This window comes from Carya illinoinensis, chromosome 3 (genome assembly GCF_018687715.1).
Source record: "Carya illinoinensis cultivar Pawnee chromosome 3, C.illinoinensisPawnee_v1, whole genome shotgun sequence".
Classification (NCBI taxonomy): Eukaryota; Viridiplantae; Streptophyta; class Magnoliopsida; order Fagales; family Juglandaceae; genus Carya; species Carya illinoinensis.
Window position 1 is genome coordinate 26,698,659 of NC_056754.1, and position 24,041 is coordinate 26,722,699.

The 24,041-nt window shown below is 38.8% G+C and overlaps 1 protein-coding gene across 1 annotated transcript; it reads right to left on the reverse strand.

The window, feature by feature from the left end:
- Window positions 1-17,944: 17,944 nt before the first annotated feature.
- Window positions 17,945-20,920, reverse strand: LOC122304669. Its single transcript, XM_043116927.1, has 3 exons — window positions 19,913-20,920; window positions 19,504-19,847; window positions 17,945-19,355 (listed from the first exon to the last, which is right to left on the reverse strand). Exons 1-3 carry the CDS (start codon window positions 20,918-20,920, stop codon window positions 17,945-17,947), a joined length of 2,763 nt encoding a protein of 920 aa, XP_042972861.1.
- Window positions 20,921-24,041: the final 3,121 nt, after the last annotated feature.

The window sequence follows — 24,041 nt, forward strand, 5'->3', positions numbered from 1 at the left end:
GAATTCAAACTAGAGGCTAGAGACTTTGTAAAGTCGCATCCATGTATTTCCATCATGGTTCTTAGATCACAATAAATCATGTCTTCAATAGTAGAATTCAGATAAAATATTCAAGATAAATTGAGAGATTTCACAACCAGATTTGGATCAATGAGTAGCTGCTGTTACACATTAAATACATTGTCAATATCATTATGTTTAAGTCAATAAAAAAAGGTATGGAGAATATATGGCATGATATCACATTGATTTATCTCATTCTAATAAAAGGAAAAGGATCACTATAATAAAAATCAACATCTCCATTAATATGACATCACAGGACATATTAATGGCCTCTTTTTTTAGTAAAAGTTAATCTAACTAGGGGATACAATGAGATAATGCTTTGGCAGTGACTAAGAGTACAACCCATTCTCCTCTAAACCACTATAGGTTATATAATGGAAGCACAAGCGATTTAATACTATGAATTGCCTACACTATATCCAACCTACTCATGTATGAAAAATTATAGCTGTTGGACAATTCCATGATCTAATTGGTGAAAACATTGACATTTTGCAAATGTGTAACAGCAGCTACTCAATCAAAAAGCCATAAAAAAATGGTGACCTAACTCAATGTTTAATGCACAATTTATATGAATTTTCAATTGAATAATGATTAGATACTGCCTTTTTAAATGAGTAACAGAGGAATTATATTCTTTGACAATTGCATCAATTGAACTCACATAATGGCGATTTTTAAGGCGAGCTATACTATATAGTGTGTACAACAATATATATATGTGAAGATAGAACTTTAAACCTAGCAATATTTGAAACAGATGTCAAGTAATTTATTACTCCATAAATTATGGAGTAATAATTGATGGGCTCCCATGCATGAAATGTAGCTAATTCAAGTACTTTTGCTGCATATCAAAGTATCATGATAAGTTTTCAGCGTGAGGGAAAGCAAGTCAATGTTTGAAATTTCTCTGGCGTTGATAGGCAAGCTGACGCACAACTGGAAACATTGTTCCAATTATAGATATTTTTTTGACTATATTACCTATTATTAGGTACTGTCTAGTGTAGCTTTTACTATTTTATTCTGCTGATCTGGGAAGGAGGCAGTATCTGGGTGAGGGATTGGAGAGTTGGTGTGGTTTCCAGCAACATGTTCTAGCAACTCAGATTGGGCTGTTACTGAATTTAGACAGTTTCTATCAAGGAATGGTGTTAGATTTTGGGAAGGAGACAAACCTGAGAGGCAAGATTAATTCCACTCATCTTTTGCATGATATACTGCCATTTCAAATGGTGTTTAAGCCCTTTGAGAGGAGGGGAAGCGTAAATTAGTAGAGGGTTTTTTGTTATCAGTAGAACTGACGTTTGTGATACACTTGTTTGATGTTTAGCTGGAATTAAGCGATTTTTGGTTATTTTTGGCACCTATTGATAGAGGATGACCATGGGATGAATTTCTTTTTTCTTTCTATTTTGTAGAACATTGTGAGTATGGTAATGATGTAGAAGAAGTTTATTTTGATAATTTACAGCACATAAATTAAATACAAAGGATGCGGATGGTATTTCATGTGTGCGCATATCCAGTAATTTGTATGGGATGACGTTTCTTGGACTGAATCGTTGTAATTCAAGCGCACTCAATTCAATGTTGGTTTTGTACAAAAAAAAATAAAGCTCATATTTATGTGGCAAGTATCATTACTATTTCTGTTGGTGACAAATTGGATGAGGGGTGAATAGTGCCCCCCAACTGCATGCTATATTTACACTTAAGGGTGTTTTTAAGTATTTTGATAGACCACAAAAAATACAAGGTTTAGTTTAACATACACATTTGGTGAGCTTTGCTTTTCAATCTAGTGTGTATTTACGTCTGTGCTCTGACTATAAATGCAGTATGCAATTGCATTTATAGGGATGTGACCATGGTTCAATTGTGGATACATGGCATTACTTTTGGAAATAACCCAACTAGCACTGTGCTATGGTAGCTTTCAAAGACTTCTTGCAAATGGAATTATATTTGTCCATGAGTGCAAACCTTTGTTCAATCAAAATCTTTGTTGGTTGAGTGTGTTGAGAATTGCAAGGGAAAAGATAATCTTACTGAAGTTGGAAGTCTCTATTTCCAGCAGTAAGAATTCGAAGTCACTTGAAGGGCTTGATGTTTCCTACTAATAATTTCCAATTTTCAAAGATAGAGTTCATTGTCTGGCTTCCAGTTGATGGAAGCTTATTGTTGGCAGGCAGTAGCGACCTGCCACGTTTGGATTTTAGTCTCCATTATAAAGATGTAGCTAAAGAAGAGGGGCGGAACATTAAGCCTAGAGGAGAAAGTGTCAAACTCAAGATCTAAGACTCTCTTTCCAGCATGGAATCTGAATGAAGAAATTTTCAATTTTGTCTTCATGCATGAGCTGGTGGGGGGTATATAGGAGACTAGGGAGGAAAGTAGAGGGATATGCACAATCTAGAATTATATTGTTGAAAAAGTCTGCAATAACAAAAGTTTGGAGGAATTGTGGAGTCAACACCTCAAGGCATAGGGATTTTGGTCTGTATTCTTTATAATAATTCTATTTAACTAACCATATTACTGCTCTTTTATCTGGGTCTATTACACAGTGTTAAACTTTTTTATTACAGTCATATTATAAATTCAACCTAACTTTTATTGTATAGATCAATTAACAATTAAATTGACATCTTCATCTGCCTATAATAACATAATAGCATATATTAGGAATTTGTCTACATTTTGTAATGCTAATCTACAACATGTGACCAAGTTGTAGATGCAAAACTAATAGTGACTTTTGATACATATTAGCATTTTTATCAAAACTGAATAAATATAAGTAAGCTTAAAAAGACAGTCTTTCCCACAATAAACATTAGCATGGTGATCTTTGAAAAGAACACCTAGTTTCAAGCAACCAAGCATACTAAAATTGAATTTAACAAGCATGATGATTTTTGTTCATCCAAAAAAAATTCTTGGTAGGATATTTTTTTTATTAAAGCCTGCATGGACAATGTTGGAGATATAAGGTTTTGGTTGGCCAAAATTATTTCCCAGAATCTAGCCTAAAACTAACCTTAAAAAGGATATGTTAGATGAATGGGGTTTAGCAGCAACAAATATATTGATCAGTGAAAGACCTAATATATTTGAGGTTGAACATAAAAAATTGCCAACTACCAAGAATGATACATAACCAATGAATTGACAATATGCACAGCATCGACAGATCACCAAAAAATAAAAATTTCCATATAAAAAAACGACAAAACGTTTATAGTCAATAAGTTGTGCATGTCATCCAACAATCCAACTAACCCCTCGCTGCCAACTATGTTCATGCATGTTTGGAGAAAATAATGAGTTCCAAACAGGCAACTTGGAAGTAGAAAAATACCTTGCACACGCTGAGCAGTGGCCGAGCAGTGGATTTTGGCCAACCGAGGGCTTAGAATGGATTGAAAAGCCTCGAACATAGTATGTTTGGGACCTCCAACTTCTTTGTTTCTAACTAACACTTCATTGAAGAAATTACCCCGCTAGAAAAATCACAACATAGGGCGATTGTAGCAGCAATCGCCATGTGTACGCTGGCATTCAATAGAAGGGGGATTTTAGTGCTTTTGGTAGTCGAAGTATTGGGTTCAGAAAGTGGAAGATTTGAAGGGGGTTTGACCAGTGCAAAACTGCAAGTGCACAGTATCGTAGTTTTATAGTAAAGTAATAAGTAGAGTATCGTCCTCAGGGATTGGTACCTTACTCTTTCCAAATACCAAAATTATACTAATCTCAATTTTATCTAGAGGAATCGCTAAGGTTTTTGTAGTTGCAAATAAACTTAGATCAACTCAAAGAGAAATAAGCAAAGAAAATAAAACTGACTTTCAAAGATCAAATTCAATAGGGAAGAAAACTTCTAGGAAATCGATTTCACCATAATTCTTCACTATGCTTTTCTCATCCAGCTAATTTAACTTAAACCTCTTTTGTCTATTAGCAAATCTCTAATTCATCCAAAAGCCTCTTTCGATAGTCAATTGGAAGTGATTCTAGTTTATCAATTCACACAAGAGTATGCAAATTAAATAATCAAGAACGCAATAAGACCAATGATTTAATTACTACACAGGTTCATACAAGTCTTTCGATCTCTATACTTACCTATGCTGAAATATCCAAGATCTATCCTATGATTCCCTCTTTCGATAGCAAATCACAAGATTAATAATCATCTAATCAATGGCCAGTTAATTAGAAGCATTAAACTCAGAATAAATCAGATAAACAAAGAGAGAATTGCATTAAATTAGCATGGACAAACAAGCATAGTTCGGAATTAGGTTACATCGTTTTCCTAGAAAGAAGAAAATTTAGCTCATGCTAGAATTGGAATTCAACATAAACGAATTCACCATAATTGTTCTGAGAAGATGGGAAGAAGAAAATAAACACTGAAAAATCCTCCTTGCAGCCTCAACTGGTCGTCAAAAGCTCAAGAGAACGATTCAACGCCTTTCTCCAGTCCGTGCTCGTGTATGAATCCAACGTACGTGCAATAAATTGGAATTTCGTCTCCAAAACAAACGATTTGAATCCCTCTAGCTATGTTTTTCTCTCCCAAAGAGTGTTCTCCAGTCAAAACTCGCGGCTCTAGAGTGAAGAATGACCTTTTATATGGTCCCACGGCGGAAAACCTAAAATCTATCAAAATACGATGTTCGCTCGAGCGGGGTGTCGAGCGCGCGTCGAGCGTTCGACTCTGCCTGAATTCGCTCGAGCGGCCAAAAGCCTCCGCTCGAGTGAACTTGTGAAATCTGCAATATGAAATTTTGCAAGCCATCAGGGTTCATAGAATTGAAATGGGTAAGCCGATCGATGGAGGCACGATTTTCTTGGTTTTGGAAGGAAACGATGACCCAGCTTGAAGGCGCACAAGAAAAATGCAGTGGAGGCCAGAGATGGAGCTCTGGGACGTATTCGGAAATGGGGATTATCGCAGTGGTGCACTATGGATTCGCCGGAAGGGATTTTACTTTCAGGTGATGGAAAATCGACTAAAAACACACGGAGAGAGAGGGTACTGTAAGTCGCAGGCGGGGAGGGAAATAAAATGCAAGTTTGGCGCCTGATATTTATTCAGTGATTTAGCAGCGAAAGTTTTTGCCGCTAAAATAATTAAAGCCGCTGCTATATACTAAGTGACACTTCTCACCACTTAATCAGTGATTTAATGCAGGGACTAATAAATCGCCGTTATATAGCATATATTAAGATGATTTTTTTGGCAGCAGATAAGAAATCGTTGGGAAAAGCCTAGATTCTTGTAGTGTGATAAGACTTGAGCTATTTTAAATTATATTAAGATGGGTATGTGGGACATAGATTTTAAATAAAACTCTTACATTCTCCCACTTGGCTCATACGCCCATAAAATAATATTTTCCGTTCATGGGTTTATTACAGGAAATTAATCATACTGCACAAATTCATTTTCTGAAACTTTTATAGCTCAAAGTACATTACATGAGTTTTGTAATATCAATGTCAAATCACTACCGATACGAGTCATGGCGGTCCTCTGTTATATAATCAACATATTCCCTTCCATGTACCACAACACCAATAACCAATTTAACATGATCTTTAATTGGGATAATTAAGGCTAATATCATGATGCCTTGGGTTCCAATTTATGTCTGTTGTAGACATTATCTTGTCATCATTCTTCTAAACTATTCAATATACAAATAAGTGGAAAGACAAGAAAACGGAAACAAAACAACCATAATAGCTATCATTAAGTGTCCAAATAAAATAAAACATCTACGAGCTCAATAACATGTTTACATTATAAGATCCATTCTGTCAATATGCTCTTTAAATTGCTTCACTACTAGACCCTTCGTTAATGGGTCTGCTATCATAAGCGTAGTACTAATATGTTCTATGGACACTGTTTGTTTCTGTACTTCCTCCTTGATACTTAGGTATTTGAAATTAAATACTTATCATTCGGAAAAAAAATACTCTGAGGAATTCTTGCCATACATTCTTAGCGGCTTGGCTATAAGTCGACAATTCCAAGTCCTAAGATAAATTTCCCCAGTCAGATACTATAAACTGTGGCCTCAAAACATGCCAAAATTCAGTCCTTATTGCACATGAAGTAGTAAAAGATTTGCCTCATACTTTTCCATAAATAACTCTACTAGATAGCAAAATACATAATCGTAACTGTATTTTCCATCATTACAGTAATCCCATAAAATAGGGTCTAAATATCCAGTTATCTTAAAAGTACAGTTCTTCTTAAGACAACAATATAATCTTTAATTTTTTGCAAATAACATTGCACTCTTTTCACAACGTTTGGATCAAATATCCTTGGGTTACTTTAGTAACAACCAAGGATGTTAATGATAAAACCGATGTTCAGCTGTATACAAATGTGCAACCACCAAGTTTTTTATAACTATCTTATACAAAATTTCTTTAATGACCTAATCAATTCAAGAACACTGTAAATACTGAGCATGTCACATTTTATTCTTCATGCAAAGTCTTTCAAAGTTTTATGCAACTATACTGAGACAATCTTAACAGTCATTGTCTTGGTATTAAAATTCAATCAGAATTACGAAAGATGTATCGTTCATAAATTTCATTTTAAAGTTATCTAGATACACAACTTTGATGCCATACTATAAACCATAATTCATACTTTGCCAAAAGTCATATACATGCATGACCAAAATGCAAATATACTACCACTGACTTACGGCTATATATATATATATATATATTAACAATAAATATTTTTCTTAATCCCTAAACAGTATTGGTATTATCAAGATACCAATTTTCAAGAAATCTGTTACCTCTTTTAAGAAATTCTTTTATTCATTTCTTGTAGATTTCAAACTTTCACTCTACAATTGTTTTCACATCTATTGGATGTAACTCTAGACCATAATGAGTTACTAATGTTATAGTGATTCTTAATGAGTTCTTTTAGGTTTAATAGAAAAAATCTCTAATCAATGCTCATTTCTGAGTGAAATCCTTAATTATGAGTCTAACTTTATATCGTTCAACATTACCCTTAAAGTCAAGATTTTGTCTCCAAAACCCATTTCCATTCGACTTTTCATACATTTTAGACAATTTAGATGAAATTGTAGACTTTACGTTGATCCATGGATTTCAATCACTCTTTTATGCATCAATCTTTTATAGAATCACTTATTTCTATAATTTGTGAAAACATATGTAAATTTTTATTTATTTCTATATCACATTCAAATTTTGAAGATATACCACATAACTTAACCAAATAGCAAATCAAGAAGATTGCACGAGGTTACCTATTCTGATGTCTTTATGGCCAATTCTTCAGTGGTGTTTCTCTGATGAGGTGAATGATCATTTGCTTGTTGTTCCATATTATCATTAAGATAATTATAAAAGGAAACTACAAAAAATCTTAAAAGTACGAGAATGTACATCACAATAATCACATTTATAGTTTCCATACTCCCACTGATTTTGCCAACCATAAGAATTTTGATATTTCAATTTTCTCAAAATTCAAACTATAAGTAGAAACAATACAGCCTAAATCATTTGAATCTCCTTAAGTAATCAATAATAATAATGTACCCAATAACTATTATAAGATTCAATAATCTTTCATTTGGGTTATAAATTATTACTTTAATTTGACTACCCATGCATAAATATGCCTTAAAACAATTCATAACTAAAAAATAAATCATTAAGGCTAAAAAATATAAGTTCTAAATCAATATAACCCAACACTTAATATTTTTTATGACACTATTTCAATCCAATTAAATGATTTTCACTTTTCTATCTGACTGCAGTTCCTCCCCATGAGAAGTACTACAAGAATTACTAATGGCTTAAGACTTCTCATGTAACAGCTAGAACATTCATATCATGAAAATTATCTATAAAAGTAATGAAATACTTATATAAAATATTATAGGAAAAAATATTTACATGCATCTATATACATTATATTAAGAAAATCTCCATTTCTTATGGCATCTTTTATTGATATGTTTGATTTATTTTCCTTTTATACAAATCAACACACATCTTGAGATTACTTTGACTCTTTCTCTTTGTATGGTTTCTTGCCAATATGTTGTAATCTTCCCTTTGTAACCGTTCTAACAGTTGATGAATAAAATGGTCTTTATTTATGCCTCAATCTTTGTCCTTCCTGCCCACTTTGCTTGCTTGTACTCTGGACATGCCCCTTGTGGACAATAAATAATATGTTGGTTGCTTGTTGAGACTTGACATTTTCTTTTAACTTGATGAGTAAATAACTTCTAATGTTGTAAGAGTGATTCCAAAAGTTGAGTAGTACCCCGCTGAGTATAACGGCCTTTTCACCTGCTTATCTTCATAAGGGTTGAATGCTTAGGTTGAACTGGGTTGTCCTTAGCATATGGTAATGTTTATGCATAGGGCTAGCCTTGGCCAAAAACCACTTAGCAACTTAAGCCATACTTGCCCGCATCTCTCTATGGGCATGGCGCAGTGTGTAAGTCTAGCTCGTCTTGTTAACCCTTGCGCTTGGGGAGAGGGGTTCGAGCGGTATGTGAAACCAGGCTCTCACCCATAACTTCTTTGCGGAGGTCAAGAGGCGCATAAGCCTAGCTCGTCTCGTTGACCCTCACACTAGGCAAGAGGGGTCGAGCTATATGTATAATAGGGCTTGCCCAAATACTTTGGCAGAAGTCGAGCGTTATGTAAGATTGGGCTCTCCTTGTTAACCCTCATGTTTGGCGAGAGGGGTAGAGTGGCATGTAAGCCTGAACTCGCCCAAATACTTTGGCGGAGGTTGAGCAGTATATAAGACCAAGCTCGCCTCATTGACCCTTGCATTGGATAAGAAGGGTTGAGTGGCATATAAGCTTGAGCTCTCCCAAATACTTTGGAGGAGGTCGAACGGTATGTAAGACCAAGCTTGCCACATTGACCCTCACGTTTGGTGAGAGGGGTCGAGAGTCGTGAGCCAGAACTAGCCTAAATACTTTGGCAGAGGTCGAGGGGTATGTAAGACCGAGCTCGCCTTGTTGACCCTCACGTATGACGATAGGGGTCAAGTGGCATGTAAGCTTGAACTCGCCGAAATACTTTTGCGAAGGTCGAGAGGTCTATAAGACCAGGCTCGCCTCGTTGACCGTTGTGTTTGGCAAAAGGGTCAAGCTACATGTAAGCCTGAACTCCCACAAATACTTTGGCGGAGGTTGAGTGGAATGTAAGACCGGGCTCACCTATTTGACCCTTGTGTTTGGCAAGAGGGGTCGAGCAGTTTGTAAGCCTGAACTCGCCCAAATACTTTGGTGGAGGTCGAGCGGTATGTAAGACAGGGCTTGCCTTATTGATCCTCATGTTTGAAGAGAAGGGTCGTTTTTGTGTGCGCTGTAGAATTTGAACCAATTGATGATTACTAACCTGTCTCGCCGGGTTGATGTGGGGAAGTTCAAAGTTTTTGTTCGCTTGGAGGAGGATGTTTCTTTCACAGTTGTGTCGGGTAGTTTTGGGACCATCTCGCACTCCGCCGAGAGAGGGGTAGGGGCACCTCAAGCCACACCCCCTCATTCAAACCCCAGGGGGGAGGTAATCATCCATTTTCCATAACAGGATGAGGCAATGTTTGGGCAGCATTAGGCTGGTTCTGCTCTCCTCTATAGGGGAGGTCAGGCTAACCCGTGGTCCGTCCTGCCTGTTGACCCTTACGTGGAGGTAGTTTATTCAGGCAGTATGTTTGACTGAACCCACTTTCACCAATTGACATCACATGAAAGGGGATTGAGGGACAGGCTGGTGTTGCACCCACTCTTTGGCATGGCGGAATGGGGTAATGTTCTGGCAACCTTAGGGTTGGACTCGCTCTCCCTCACGGGAGGGTTGAGATGGCCTTTGGCTCATCTTGCCCATTGGTGCCCCTTAGGGAGATAATCTGTTTAGGCAGTATGTCTGACTGGACCAGCTCCCGTTGGTTGACACCCACAAGGAAGGTAAGGTGTGTCAAGTTATTGAGGTGCCCTAAATCATGCGCGCGCGCGCGCACACACACAACACTCTCTCTCTCTCTCTCTCTCTCTCTCTCTCTCGGGGAAGGTAATTAGTCAACGGCCTAAAAATCAGATTACTCTTCACTATAGTGGGATGGGTTAATGTTTAGGCAGCCTAAGGACTGATCTTGCTCTCCTCCATAGGGGAGGTTGGACTAACTTGGGGTTTGTCCAGCCTATTGACCCTCACATGAAAGTAGTATGTTCGGGCAACATGCCTGACTTTTAACCTACTCCCATTCATTGGTACCATAGGGAAGGCAGGTGAGGTTCAGGCTGGTGTTGCACCTACTCTTCGTCATGGTGGAATAGGGTATTGTGTAGGCAACCTTAGGGTTGGACCCGCTCTCCTCAACAGGAGGTTCAAGATGGGCTTTGTCTCATCTCGCCCTTTGGTGCCCCGAGGGGAGATAATCTATTCGGGTAGTATGTCTGACTGAACCAGATCCCGTTGGTCAACACCCACGAGGAAGGTTGGCTATGTTGGGCTGTTTGAGGAAAGGCTCACACTCTGCCGTGGGAGGGATAAAGTAGCTTTTGGCATTACACCCATTCCCTTGTTACCCTGTAGGGAGGTAATTGTTCGGTGAGATTTTTGATGCTTGAATAAGGTAATTGTTGCTGAAGATTTGTTGACTAAATCCCTAAAAAAGACTAGTGCTTTTCATTAAACAGAGTTCATACAACAGGGAACAAAATTACAAGAGGACCTGGCTCACTTTTCCTTTTTCTTATATATGCCCCTCTCCCCCCTTTAGCCAAGACAATTTGCTTCCTAATAAGAGCTTGTCGTAGCTTTATGAGAGGGGCATGTTTGCGCTGCATGTTGTTCCCTCGGTCGTTGACTTCAGCTCTTGCATATAACATTCTTGTGCTGAGGCTTGCTCTTCTTGAATTTTGCTTATCCCTTGGGCCGTTGAGAATTTTACTTTTAGGTGGTAGGTGGAGATGATTGCCTTCAGCTTATTGAGGGTCTGCTAATTGATGATGGCGTTATACTAGGTAGGGGCTCTTACCACTAAGAAGTTGACCATGACAGGGCAATGCGATGAACACTACCCACTAAGACAGACAAGGTGATCATCCCCGTTGGTTGGACCGTCTCCCCTAGAAGCCTTTGAGTTGAATTTTGGTTGATAGGAGCTGAGCTTCGTCTATTCCCATAAGGGTGAGTGTTTCCCAGAATAAGATGTTCGTTGAGCTACCGGTGTTGATGAGAATCCTCCTCGTGGTGACGTCAGCGATCTGCATGGTTACTACAAACGTGTCATCGCGTAGATAGATGACTCCCTCCTCGTCAACTTCTTCGAAAGAAATTATAGGGGAGGGTTCACCCCTCCAGTACTTAGTGGGGTGGTAAGAGGCCGAGTAGACTTCCTTATATCAGGCTTCCCTTGCATGGCCCCACCACTAGCAAAGCCTCCTACGATAGTGCAGATTTCTCCCACTGAAAGGGCGCGCAACAGCTTTTGTTTGGCTTTCCTTCTTCTTGGGCTCTCTACTCTCCTTTGTTGATAGCCCTTACCGAGGCTCCTCTTTCCAAAGCTTCCCTTCCACGGCCCCTCTCCTTGTTAAGGGGAAGGGTGCCTAGGTGCAGCTTGGTCACCCTAGTGCGAACGACATTGCTCGGTGTTGTGGGTGGTCGACTGATGGTAAGTAAAGTAGCAAGGCTCCTCTTGGGTCGGTCGTCTCTCCTCCCTTTGGACGGTGAATGTTGATTGGTCATGCTAGTATGATGCATTTCTTGTAGTAGGCTCTTCCTTCCTTGCCTCCCGCTGTTTTCACTCAACTTTTTCTTGAACATCGCCTTTTGTCAAGGCTTTCCACTTCCTGTCTGCTCGTCCTAGCTCCTTGCGCCATGGTTCGGCCAGGGCGCGGAGGGTGGCCTCGGCATTGATGAAATTGTCAACCTGGCCCAGGAATTTTCGGAGGGTCTGCGATGAACACTAATTGGGGCCATACTTCCCACAGGAGTACTGCTAGGGTAATCTTCTTGTTCTGATCCTTCGTGGTCATTCGTTATTTATTGAATCTGGCCAGGTAGGCCTTCAGAGTCTCGTTTTCCTTTTGCTTGAAGATGAGGAATGTGGCAGGGCGCCTTCTCCTCCTACTAGCCATGAAATGGGTGAGGAATAAGTAGGCCAACTTGTCAAAATTTTTGATGGAGCCTGGCACCAAAGTTAACGGGAAGGCCATGCAAGCCACCTCGTCAAGAAACCCATGCAACATCAAGTGGGCCTTGAAAGTTTCAAAGTGCTCCATTGGGTCCTAGGTCCCATCATATACTTCCATGGGTGGAACCTGGAAGGTAATGGAACCTCCATCACCTTTGCATTGTAGGGTAAACCTATGCTGACAAGCAATTGATCTACTGTTGATAAGTTGATCTACGATCATTCGTACTTCCCTTTGAGGTTGTGAAGCTCGTCTTGAATTTGTTTTCTTTCTTCTTGGTCCTTGTCCCCTCATTCTTCTAGTCAAGACTCCTGGTGCTTGCTGGCACACGAATCTCTATAGTGTGCCAAGTTTTTATTGCCATCCTTGAGGGCTTGGTTTTCCTCATGGAGAACAGTCATCTCATTGGTGAGTTTTCCAACGCATTATTCCATGGATGCTAGCCTAGTTTTCATGTTGACTGAGGTTGCTTCTTCCTGGTCCTACACCAACTGACAACGTGTCCTTGTCGGCATTTGAAGGACACGTTTTTAAAGTTTTTCGTATCGCATAGACAGTGCCACTATTGATGGCGTGTTTTGTACACCAAAGGGTCGAGGTTCTCAATGGTCCAGGTGTTTGGTTTCTTGGGCCTGTGATATCAAAGAAAGAGTTGGAAATGGCGGCCCTAGGGTGGCCAGGGGAACCTTTGATGCCTAAGTCAGCAATGATCCTTCAATGTTTTAGGAAATAGAAAATTCAGTAAGTAAAATGTTCAGTAGGAAGAAATTGATGGGAAGAATCCAATCCCTTTACCTGAAGGCCAAGTGTCTTTATATACCCAGCCCCAAGGGCCAGAAGGCCATACCTTACAACCTGGGGGGAAGGGATGTCCTTTCAGACCTCCCTCCACCATACTGCTTTTAATGCGGTATGGCCCTCTAGGATTAATCATTAATGTGGTGTGATTGTCTGGTAAACCTATTTAATGTGGTGTGATATCCTCTTGCTGCCTTGGAGTCATGTCCCTTCTCTATGAATGCCTCATTCCCTTTCCACTAGTTTGGTTTCTCGTGCTCATTGTATAACATCCCATCCTGACCCGAACAGGCATGTCGGACTTTTGTGAGTCATGGGTCCTATTCGGGTCGTTGAGGAACTTTGTGGGCTTAGGCTAGGTTTCTCGAGACCTCTAGGGGACCCTCATGATGTTTAATCTAGGCTTGTCTTTGTGGGTCCTAGACCCTAGGGAAAATCCCCCCAACAGACGAGATAGAAGATGTTTCGGGTAGGGGTCAGGTGATTAAGGACCTTAAGTCCTTTTTAAAGTCTAACTCAAGATGGTCTTTAGTTTTTATACATAGAGAGGGGAATGAAGTGGTAGGCAAGTTAGCAAAATTAGATGTAAAGGGGGGGGGGGGGGTGGTGGGGAATAAGAAAGGGGGGGGGGGGGTGGGGAATAAGGAAATGTGTTAAATAGAAGAGGGACCAACACAGATAGAACATTTATTTGTAAAGGAAAAATGTTGTATTGATATGATTTCATAATGAAATGATAGATAGATTTATTTAAAAAAAAAAAAATTGAACAAGTTCTCAATGATTCAATGCATCATTATTCATGCTTGTCAAAAATGAAAATGTCAAAACATGAAGAATTTTGGATTTAAAGAAAATTATGCCACTCACAACACGTTTTAGTTATTTTTATGGTCATATGATATGTGATCTAGATGATAAAGAAGAGAGTTTTTCAAATATAAGTTTTTGGCGTTTGAGTAAAACTATGATAAAATTATTATAAAATATGTACTAGGCATGATTGTCTCATCTCCTTCTCTCTAGAGAAAAGGTGATGGTGTAAACAGTGGGAGGGTTTTTTGAGTTAAGAGAGGGATCATAGCGGGGGTGTGATCAATTGAAAATGGAGAATCTAGCGGATTTGTGTGATCAGTTGAATCTAACAGAGGAGGAGGACGTGGTTAGGGATTGGAGATCAAGAAATTTCAAAAGCAAAGCGAAAGGGCGAGAGATGCTTAGTTGGAAAGGTTTGGGCTGATTGAATGTTAAGCAAGAATATTGTAGAATATGCTATGGCGAAAATTTGGTGTTTGAGTAAGCCAGCTACGTTTCAAGAAGTGGGATCAAATGTTTTTATCATCACATTTGCAACTCATGCGGATAAATAAAGAGTGGAAGGGGGTTGTCCATGGTTTTTTTATAATCATTTGTTTGTGATTAATCCTTTTGATGGTTTCAAACAAGTCAATAAGTAGAATTTTGTTCATGCATCCTTATGGGTGCAACTCCATAACTTGCCATTGGTGGGGATGTCGAGAGAATGTGGGGAACGTATTGGACATATGATCAGAGTGGTGGAAGACATTGCAGTTGATGAGCAAATATGTGAACTAAAAAGTATGATCGCAAAATTCTAGTGGGGTCAGAGGAAATAAGAGAATAAGATTAGATGGGCTAGTTGGGAGCAAATGTGTGAAGCAAAAGCAAGGGGTGGAATGGGCTTCAAGGATTTAAAGACATTTCATTTGGTCCTCTTTGCGAAGTAGGGTTGGAGAGTATATCAAGAGGTAGACTCTTTGGTGCACAAGATTTAGAAGGCTAAGTATTTTCCCCATTCGAATTTTTGGGAATCAAAATTAGGCTCAACTCTATCATATACTTGGAGGGGCGTATTGGAGGCAAAGCAATAATTGCTTGAGGGTTATAGATGGAGGGTTTTTTTTTTTTTTTTTTTTTTGAAATAGCCGGTAGCCACCCACATAGCAGCCCCATTCCAAGTTTATTAAGAAAGCCCTCACATATGGCGGAGGAAAACCGTGGTTACATCACTATCAACAGAGATTTTACAAAAAATAAACAAAAAACCAAAAAAATTCCTGTGATCAAAGGAAAAAACAAAGAAAAAACTAACAACATAACACAATTACATCCTAAATAAGGAAGACCCCACATATCCGTATGAACTAAACCACGAAGGATTCCCCTATCAAGAGCCAACCCTGTAAAAAACTTACCTCTATTAAAAGCCCCTTCTTTTGCAAGATAGTCTGCAACCATGTTTGCTTCTCTAAAAATATGTTGGATGGAACACTGTAAATCAGCAAACAAACTCTGGATGTCATCCCAAAAATCCCACAAATACCATAAACTACATTTACCAGCCTGAATCCATTTCACAATAACTTCTGAATCGGACTCCACCAAGATGTCCCGAATACCCAACTATTGTGCCAACTTTAACCCATCAGTAAAGCTCTCCCCTCAGCAACATTATTGGAGACTTGCCCATAATGAATAGCAAAACCCGCCAACACTCGACCATCATGATCTCTAATAACCCCTCCGCCACCTGCTAATCCAGGATTTCTGAGCGAACTACCATCAACATTGAGTTTATACTGACCTCTATTTGGCTTAATCCAAGCTATAGCTTTCATACTTTTTTTTCTAACATGAGAAAAAGGGCAATTTAATTCCTGTAAAACCTTGATATCATTTGCATGCAATCTATCAAATTTGCAATGCAGAGAAAAAATATCAATTAACATCAATTTAATCCTCCTTACCACACCCTTCCAATGAGTAAACTTTCCTTCCATTCTATGCTCACACCGTGCTCTCCACAAAGCCCACGTGATAATAATAATAAGTAAGATACCACAACAACAACTTACTTGAGAAGATTCTGACGCTCGAATCCACCAAACATTCATAACCACAGTCCAGTTTTGGAGGTTAGGCAACCGAACCCCCAAAATACCTGCAAAATACCTCCAAACCATAGCAGCCAACTCACCACTACAAAAAATATGATCAATGGATTCTTGTTGTGGTAAAACACAACAATGACATTTTGAAGCTAGAGGAATAACTAGCTTAGAAATGATATCATCCACAGGTAAAACATGGTTTTTAGCACGCCAACAAACAAAAGACATTTTTTTTGGAATCAAACTATGCCAAAGCCATTTTTTCCAAAGACAGATAGTTCCAGTCTCTCTAATTAAATGCCAAGCAGATTTGGTAGAGAAAGTACCATCCGGATTAGGCTTCCAAATGTGCACATCTAAACCACCTGAGATATGAACTCACGAAGCAATTATTTTCTCAACCATCTCTTCCGACACCAGCAAATGCAATTTGACCACATCCCATCCAGAACTATTTAAAATATCAGCCACCAATAAATTCTCATCGGCACTAATCTCTTCTGTATTAGCAATGGCCCCATCCCCCAACCAATTATCAAACCAAAAATTACAAGCACCACTTTTAATCAAAATACATGAATTCTGTTGCACAATCGGCATCACAGATAAAATACCTTTCCAAAATCTTGAACCTGTGGAATTATAAAGAGCCATAGGGTGCTTATCACCCACATATTTCCTCAGAAAGAATTTTGCCCACACCGAATTCCCGTCCAATAGTTTCCAAGTAAATTTCATGAAAAGAGACCTTTGCACATCATGTAGGTTCCGAATACCCAGACCTCCTTCCTCAACCGGCAAACAAATATTTTTCCAAGAAACCCATTTTCTTTTTCTTTTATCATCAGTCAAATTCCAAAGAAAAATAGAGAAGATACTTTTGATGGCCTTGAAAACACCCTTAGGCAGATTCATAACAGAGAGAACATGAATTGGCATGCTAGATAAAACATGTTTGAGAAGAATAATCTTACCCCCAAAAGAGAGAATGTTACTCTTCCACCCAGCTAATTTTTTCTGCAACTTTAACAACAAAGGTTCAAATAATTTGATAGTCATCCTTCCCACATGTAGCGGAACTCCCAGATAAGTGCATGGCCATTTCCCCTCCATAAAACTTGTGATCCTCAAAGACTCCAATTTTCTAGCAATGGAAAACTTAGAGGAGAAAAAAATAGATGACTTAGCCGGACTGACCATCTGACCAGACATAGATTGGTACGCTTGCAAAGTCTTCATAATTTGCAGGAGAGATCTTTTACCCCCATTTGAAAAAATCAGCACCTCATCAGCATAAAACAAATGAGAGATCACAGTATACCTCCATTAGAATTAAAAGGCTTTACTCTTTTCTGTTGAAAATCAACATTAATCATACGAGAAAGCAATTCTTGAGATAAAATGAAAAGATAAGGCGATAGGGGATCCCCTTGCCTAACATCACGAGGAAGGTTTGAAAAGGCCCTTCAAAGAACCATTAAGCATCATCGAACACATAGGAGAAGAGATACAATTAAAAATCAGGCCCCTCCAATGATCTGAGAAACCCAACCTCCTCATCACCTCCAACAAGAACCGCCAATTTACCCTGTCATACGCCTTTGCCATATCAATTTTAATCATAACATTAACACCTCTCACTTTCTTGTTCATACTTTGAACCATTTCTTGAGCAATAGAAATATTATCAAAAATGCTTCGGCCTTTAATAAAGGTTGATTGTTTCTTAGAGATTATTTTCTTCATAATTGGTTCCAACCTATTCACCAGAACCTTGGATAAAATTTTATAAACAACAGAGCATAAACTGATAGGCCTGAATTGCAAAAAACCCCTTGGGTCATCCACTTTCGGTATCAACACAATATTGGTGGCACCAAAGAACGTAGTTAAAGGCTTACCCTAAAAGAATTCAACTGCCAACATCAATAAATCTTCTTTGATAATATCCCAGGCATGATGGAAAAAACTAGCAGAAAACCCATCAGGCCCTGGGCTACTATCTTGTGGGATCGACCAAAGCGCCTCCTTAACCTCCATCAAATTTGGAACTCTGCAAAGAAACTGATTATCATCCTCAGTAATAATAGAAGTTATAAGATTCATACCAGGCTCCTCAAAAGACACTGCCGTCGTGGTTAATTGCTGATGGAAGAAATCAACAGCCCCCTCAAGGACTGCTTCACCGGAATCAAGAACACTACCATCTTCAAGAATCATACTCTCTAAAGCCTTAAATTTCTTTTTACATCTAAGAGAAGCATGAAAGAAAGCTGTGTTTTCATCACCTTCACAAATCCACTTAACTCTGGATTTTTGACACCCCATAATCTCCTCTCTATGCAAATATTGGAGATGCTTTTGCTTACATCTCAAAAGATCAACTTCCATATCTTGAGTATAATTTTGTTGTACATTATTCTCCATCGCAAGGAGCTCCTCTTCAATGACTTTAAGATCTACTTCCACTTTACCGAAGACCTCCCTATTCCATTTCTTCAACACTTGTTTCAATTTTTTTAATTTTCTACTAAATTTCACCATCGGGCATCCTTGAAATTCTTGACTCCAACACTCACTTACCACACCTAAAAAATCCTCATGCAAACACCACATTCTTTGAAAACGAAAAGGTGTAGGACCAACCCTCCTATCAACCCATAAAGAGGTAACCATAGGGCAATGATCAGACGAGGTTCGAGGAAGATACGTCAAACAATTGTTAGGAAAACTGGATAGAAAACCAGTATTCACCAGCACTCTATCAAGCCGAGCCCAAATTCTTCCACCCCCTAACCTCCCATTACACCAAGAAAAACGATTACCAGAAAAAGGAAGATCAACAAGACTACAATCTTGAATACATCTATTAAACTCATCCCGCCCCCGAGAAGACTGACAAACTCCACCAATTTTCTCACCTTCCGACCAGATAATATTAAAATCCCCACCAAGAAAACACGGTATATTATCACCACCATCTAAATCCTGAAGATAAGACCACAGGACCCGACGTTGTTCTTGAAAACAACTTGCATAAATAAAAGTAGCCAACACTCTAGAATTACCAAGAGAGAACCAACCTGAGAGAGCTTGAGTCATCACTGAATGCAATTGAAACTCAATGCCATCAGCCCAGAACAACCAAACTTTACCACCTGCTTCCACATTATTACAGAAATTTGGAAGACGTAACCACCGTGCCCAATGAGCACACTTATTAACAGAAAGAAAAGGTTCTAAAATTGCTACAACCGATGGAAGGTATTTATTCTTAATCCGCCTCAAACTTGCCTTCGAAGAACAAATCCCTCTAATATTCCATACAAGAATATTCATTAATTAATAATGTTTATTGGAACGTGTCGTTCCTTCAAGAACAACAATCGGTTTTTTTTCTTTTTTCCCACGATATTTTTTTTTTCCTCGGAGCTTCAATCTCACTATCCGACTCATAACACTTGGTAGCCAATTCTTCAATCTCATCCTCATTATCATTATCAGTCAAAGAATGTGCTAAAAAAGGATACCGTAAGCAATTATCATTACCTATAGCATTGCAGCAAACTTCTCCTTCAAGAGCTTCATCAATCAGCTTTAGAGAGCTTCTAGGGGACCCACGGATGTCTACCAAATCATTACCCTCTTCCTTTTCACCCAGATTTTCAGCTTCCTCATACCAAGACAACTTTCCAGCCGATTGGTCCCTATAAACATTCTGTTCCACTACATGTTCTTCCTCCGGTTCCATCAGCCGAATGGCTTCAGTCATCTTCATCCCATTCTCCTCCAAGAGAGCTTGAGGCTGTAAAAATAAAACACCATTAGAATCCATAAATAAAATCTCCAACTGATCGGACTGAGCAATACTCTGTTTCTGGGCAATCTGATCCAGAATTTGTTTCCGTCGTCCACTCGGTATTCCTTCTCCTCCTCTTCAACCTGCACTTTCTCTTCTGTTTTCTTCTCCCCTACCACCTTCCATACTTTGGTCTCTAACCCCTTCCCATTGGCAACCGAATCCACTTTCTTTTTCCCCTTCAAATTATACTGACTTTTCGATTTGCAGGAGCCTTCCGAATGCCCCTGTTTTCTGCACCAGTTACAGTACACCGGCAGGTTCTCATATATAACCTCTTGAAAAATACTGCTCTCCAGCCCAGGTGATCCTATCCAGAAATGCTTCTTCAACGGCGCCGAGACATCCAACTCAACACAAATTCTAGCCGCTTCCGGTCTGGTAACACACAACGTAGCATTATCACATTTCAAGAACCGGCCAAAACCATCACCAAAACTCTTCAACATGGATGTTTGGAAGTAATTCGGAGGTAGTCCAGGTAGTGTAAGCCAAACAGGGACCAACGGGGGCTCATCTTCTTCATTAAAACCCGGAGTCCAGTGGAAGATCTTATACGGAACACCATTCACGTCTGAGCATCCTCTAGCCATAATAGATACAAAGTCACCCTCGTTAATCAATCGGACCAGTATATTCCGAGTGTTTCTCAATTGACCAACCACCGGCATCTCTTTAAGACCCCATCTACTTTTAATAAAAACTCTAATCTGGTCCAAAGAAGGCCGGCGCCGTTGAAACTTCAAAACCACAGCGAACCGAAAAGGCTCAGTCGATTTTGCTACTTCAGCCGAAGAGAACGTAAAGAACATCTCCCCATCCACAAACCGGGGTTCACGAACAGATATGTCCATGGAAGGCAGAGGTTGTGGCCGGTTAGCCACCACATTTGCAAAACCCCTCCGAAAACCAACTCCAGCAGCATGCAACGAAGAAGAAAGAGTAACTCCAGCCACCGTTCCAGGCACCCCCAACAGCTGGGCAGCAGAGGACGAGGACGGCACTACAGGGTTTTCCATGCAAACCCTAGGGTTACGTAGATCCTAGAGAGAACCTGGCCACGTCATTGTTCCTCCAGATGATTGCAAATGGTTATAGATGGAGGGTTGGCAATGGAAAATCAATTAATATATGGGCTAATTTTTGTTTGCCTAAACATAAGCTTATTCCAAGATTTTATAATCAAGCACACTATCAAGAAGATGCTAAGGTTGAGAGTCTCATTGATACAAGTACTGGGTGGTGGAATGTTGAATCTGTAAGAAGAGTGTTACCACGAAGAGAGGCAACTCAGGTACTTAAAATCCAGCTGGGTGAAGCAAACATGGAAGACAAGTTGATTTGGGAACATGAAAGGAGTGGAGTGTATAGTGTCAAAAGTGCATACATATTTTTTCTTCAAACACAAAGAGGGAATAATGGTGGGGAATGCTCCAATACAGAAGGAAATAAAGCCTTATGGAAGCTATTATGGAAAATGTAGATTTCAAATCGAGTTAAGGTTTTTGCATGGAGATGTTGCAGAAATAGAATTCCCACCAAGAAGAATTTAATGAATAAGAATGTGCTCATGGAAGATCAATGCCTTTCTGCAATGAGGCTTCCGAAGATACTTCTCATGCCTTATTCTTTTGTCCTCTAATTAGACAAAGCTAGAATAAGCCGTTTCATTACTTAGCACAATTAGATGAGGGGATTGATATGATGAGTTTTGCTCTGTGAGTGCACAACTAAGGTATTAAAGGGGACTTAGATTCTTTCTCCTAGCTTGGGGATTTTGGTAAAAAAGGAATCAACAAGCTTTTGAAGGAAAACTTATTCTTCCTTATCAAATGATGAATTAGACCCTTGCATTATATAAATAACATACTAAGATCAAGAAGGGATCAAGTCATTCTAAAGGTTCTATCTATGGTTGGGTTTCACCTACTCCAGGTTGTGTAAAGTTAAATGTTGATGGTGCAATCTTCAATGATCAATTTAAAGCAAGGGTTGGAGTAATTATGAGAGATTACAAAGGAATGGTCCTTATGGCAGCAAGTAGGAAGGAAGTAGAAGTCGGTGAGCCAATGGAAATTGAGCTGCTAGCCATTTTACAATTATGTGTTCCCTTGGGTTTTCAAAATGTAGTAGTCAAATTTGATTATCTTTTTGTGGTAAATGACTTATGACTCGCTCTAAAAGGTGTTTTAAGAGTTACACCCAAGTATAAGAGTTGTCAACTAGTAATAGGGAAGTCCCTAAGTCATTTCCTCGAGGATTGATTATTCTAGATTGCAAATTTATCCACAATTAAAAATAAAAGAAAGTTATTAATTAAGGCTATCTACAATTATGTTCACATTAAGAATCGATTCTTTTTTGACATTGTTAAAAATACCCTTGTTTTCTTTGTAAGAGATGGTGAATGAATACTAAAGGGTATGCCAAAAAAAAAATGAAGAAAATAACGTGTCAAACACAAGTGGGGAATAATGAATATTGAGCTCGCATAAAATAATTTTTACTCAAATGCACATTGACACTACTTTAATTATTTTTGTTCATTAAGTGGAATCATAAATGTGTATTGAATAAATTATGGTTATCCTTGCTTAAGAAACTAAACCACATTCATCAACATCATCTAATTGAAAGTTCCTAAGAAATAAACGGAAGATTGTAAAACTTATGTTCTAAGGGACATTTCATAAAACACCATGTGTACAATTTCGAAACCCACTATTTCTCATTCCCAAAAGTTCAAACTAACCCCAAAAGAAAAGATTTACACTACTTAGGATCATTCAACACCAAGGAATATAGCCGAAAGCACAAATCCAAACAATCTCAAGCATCCCAACATAAACTAGTCAACGCAATGTAGAACAACAACTCAATAATGCATGGATATAAATTCAAACACTACTGAAAGAACACTTGGAAGCCACCAAGAATAAATCTAGCACAAGTGACTACCAAAATTACTAGACTGAAATGAAATTAAAATGCTACTAGAAGAAAGATTTAAAGCCACCAAGAAGAAGTTCAAACATGAGTCACCACCAAAAATCGGAACTACCGAAAACAATAAGAACAAAACACTAACACTACTACAAGTAACATTCTGAAAAAGAAGTAAACTAGAATGAGAACAACTTGAATAAAAATGCAAGAGAATAAGAACTTGAATCTAGTCACAAAGCAAAGGAAATGTAAAAACTGAAAATCGGGGAAAAATGGTTCTTGGGAGTCAGCTAAACTCTCTAGCAAAAACTAAGTGTTTGTCTCTACCTCCCTTGTATTTTTTTCCATCTTTGAGGTAACAAAAGAGTTTCCTTTCTATGCACACAAACCAAAACACCAAAAATAGTAGCAGGCGTGACCTTCCTTTGTGTAGCTGAGGCTCACTTTCCTCTAGCAGCAACTGTAACCGATCACTTTCCTACTAGTAGCTGTATGTCCAAAAAGCGAAAGAAAGCAGGGAAATGCTTTGCTGCAGCAGTCTTGGAATGAGGCTCGCGTGAAACGTTGCTTCCGTGAGGTGCAGGGGCTATAATGTGAGGTTGAAGTCTAGGTGCTTTGGTGTGGTGAGTTGTAGGGCCATAAATTAATCTAAGCTTCCGTGTGGTGAGTTGCTTTCTGTACGTGTGGAGACTCACGAAAAAGACCCCTGGGTCCGTGCCTTTCAAAAGCCAGAAGACTTTTTTCCTCTTACGTCAAATGTCCCATGCTGCTTTCTGTGTGTGAGTCTACAGGGGCATTGAGTTGCTTTCCGAAATACTCCAAACCACGTCCAAAAATCCAGCTTTGCGTGGTCCCCATTGAAGAGTCAAGCCAAATAGCTCCTTCCATGTTGATTTCTTTTCTTTATTGTCCCACATCTTCTATGCATATTTTTCTTTCATGCATGGTCACATGTTTATACGTTCCAAGCTATTGAAAAATCCCAAGCCAGCTGATGCTGCAAATTTTAATCTTTATCCCACCATTTCAAATCAAAATATTAATATCCTGTGAATGCCAATAGAAGCACCTTATTTAAAAGCAAAAAAAAAAAAGAAGAAAAAGAAAAAACATAATACAAAACAAATAGGAAATAAAAAATAGTCTGAAGAGAATTAGAATATCAAAAATGTGTTGTGCATTTAAAAAAATATT

What these genes read in the sequence shown, in the direction of transcription:
- LOC122304669 (XM_043116927.1), bottom strand. Translation starts at nt 20,920, where the DNA reads ATGGAAAACCCTGTAGTGCCGTCCTCGTCCTCTGCTGCCCAGCTGTTG. An exon ending in TCAGATTGCCCAGAAACAGA is followed by an intron (nt 19,848 to 19,912) that starts GTATTGCTCAGT and finishes TTATTTTTACAG; the next exon opens with CCTCAAGCTCTCTTGGAGGA. An exon ending in ATTGAAGAATTGGCTACCAA is followed by an intron (nt 19,356 to 19,503) that starts GTGTTATGAGTC and finishes ATGGAATATTAG; the next exon opens with AGGGATTTGTTCTTCGAAGG.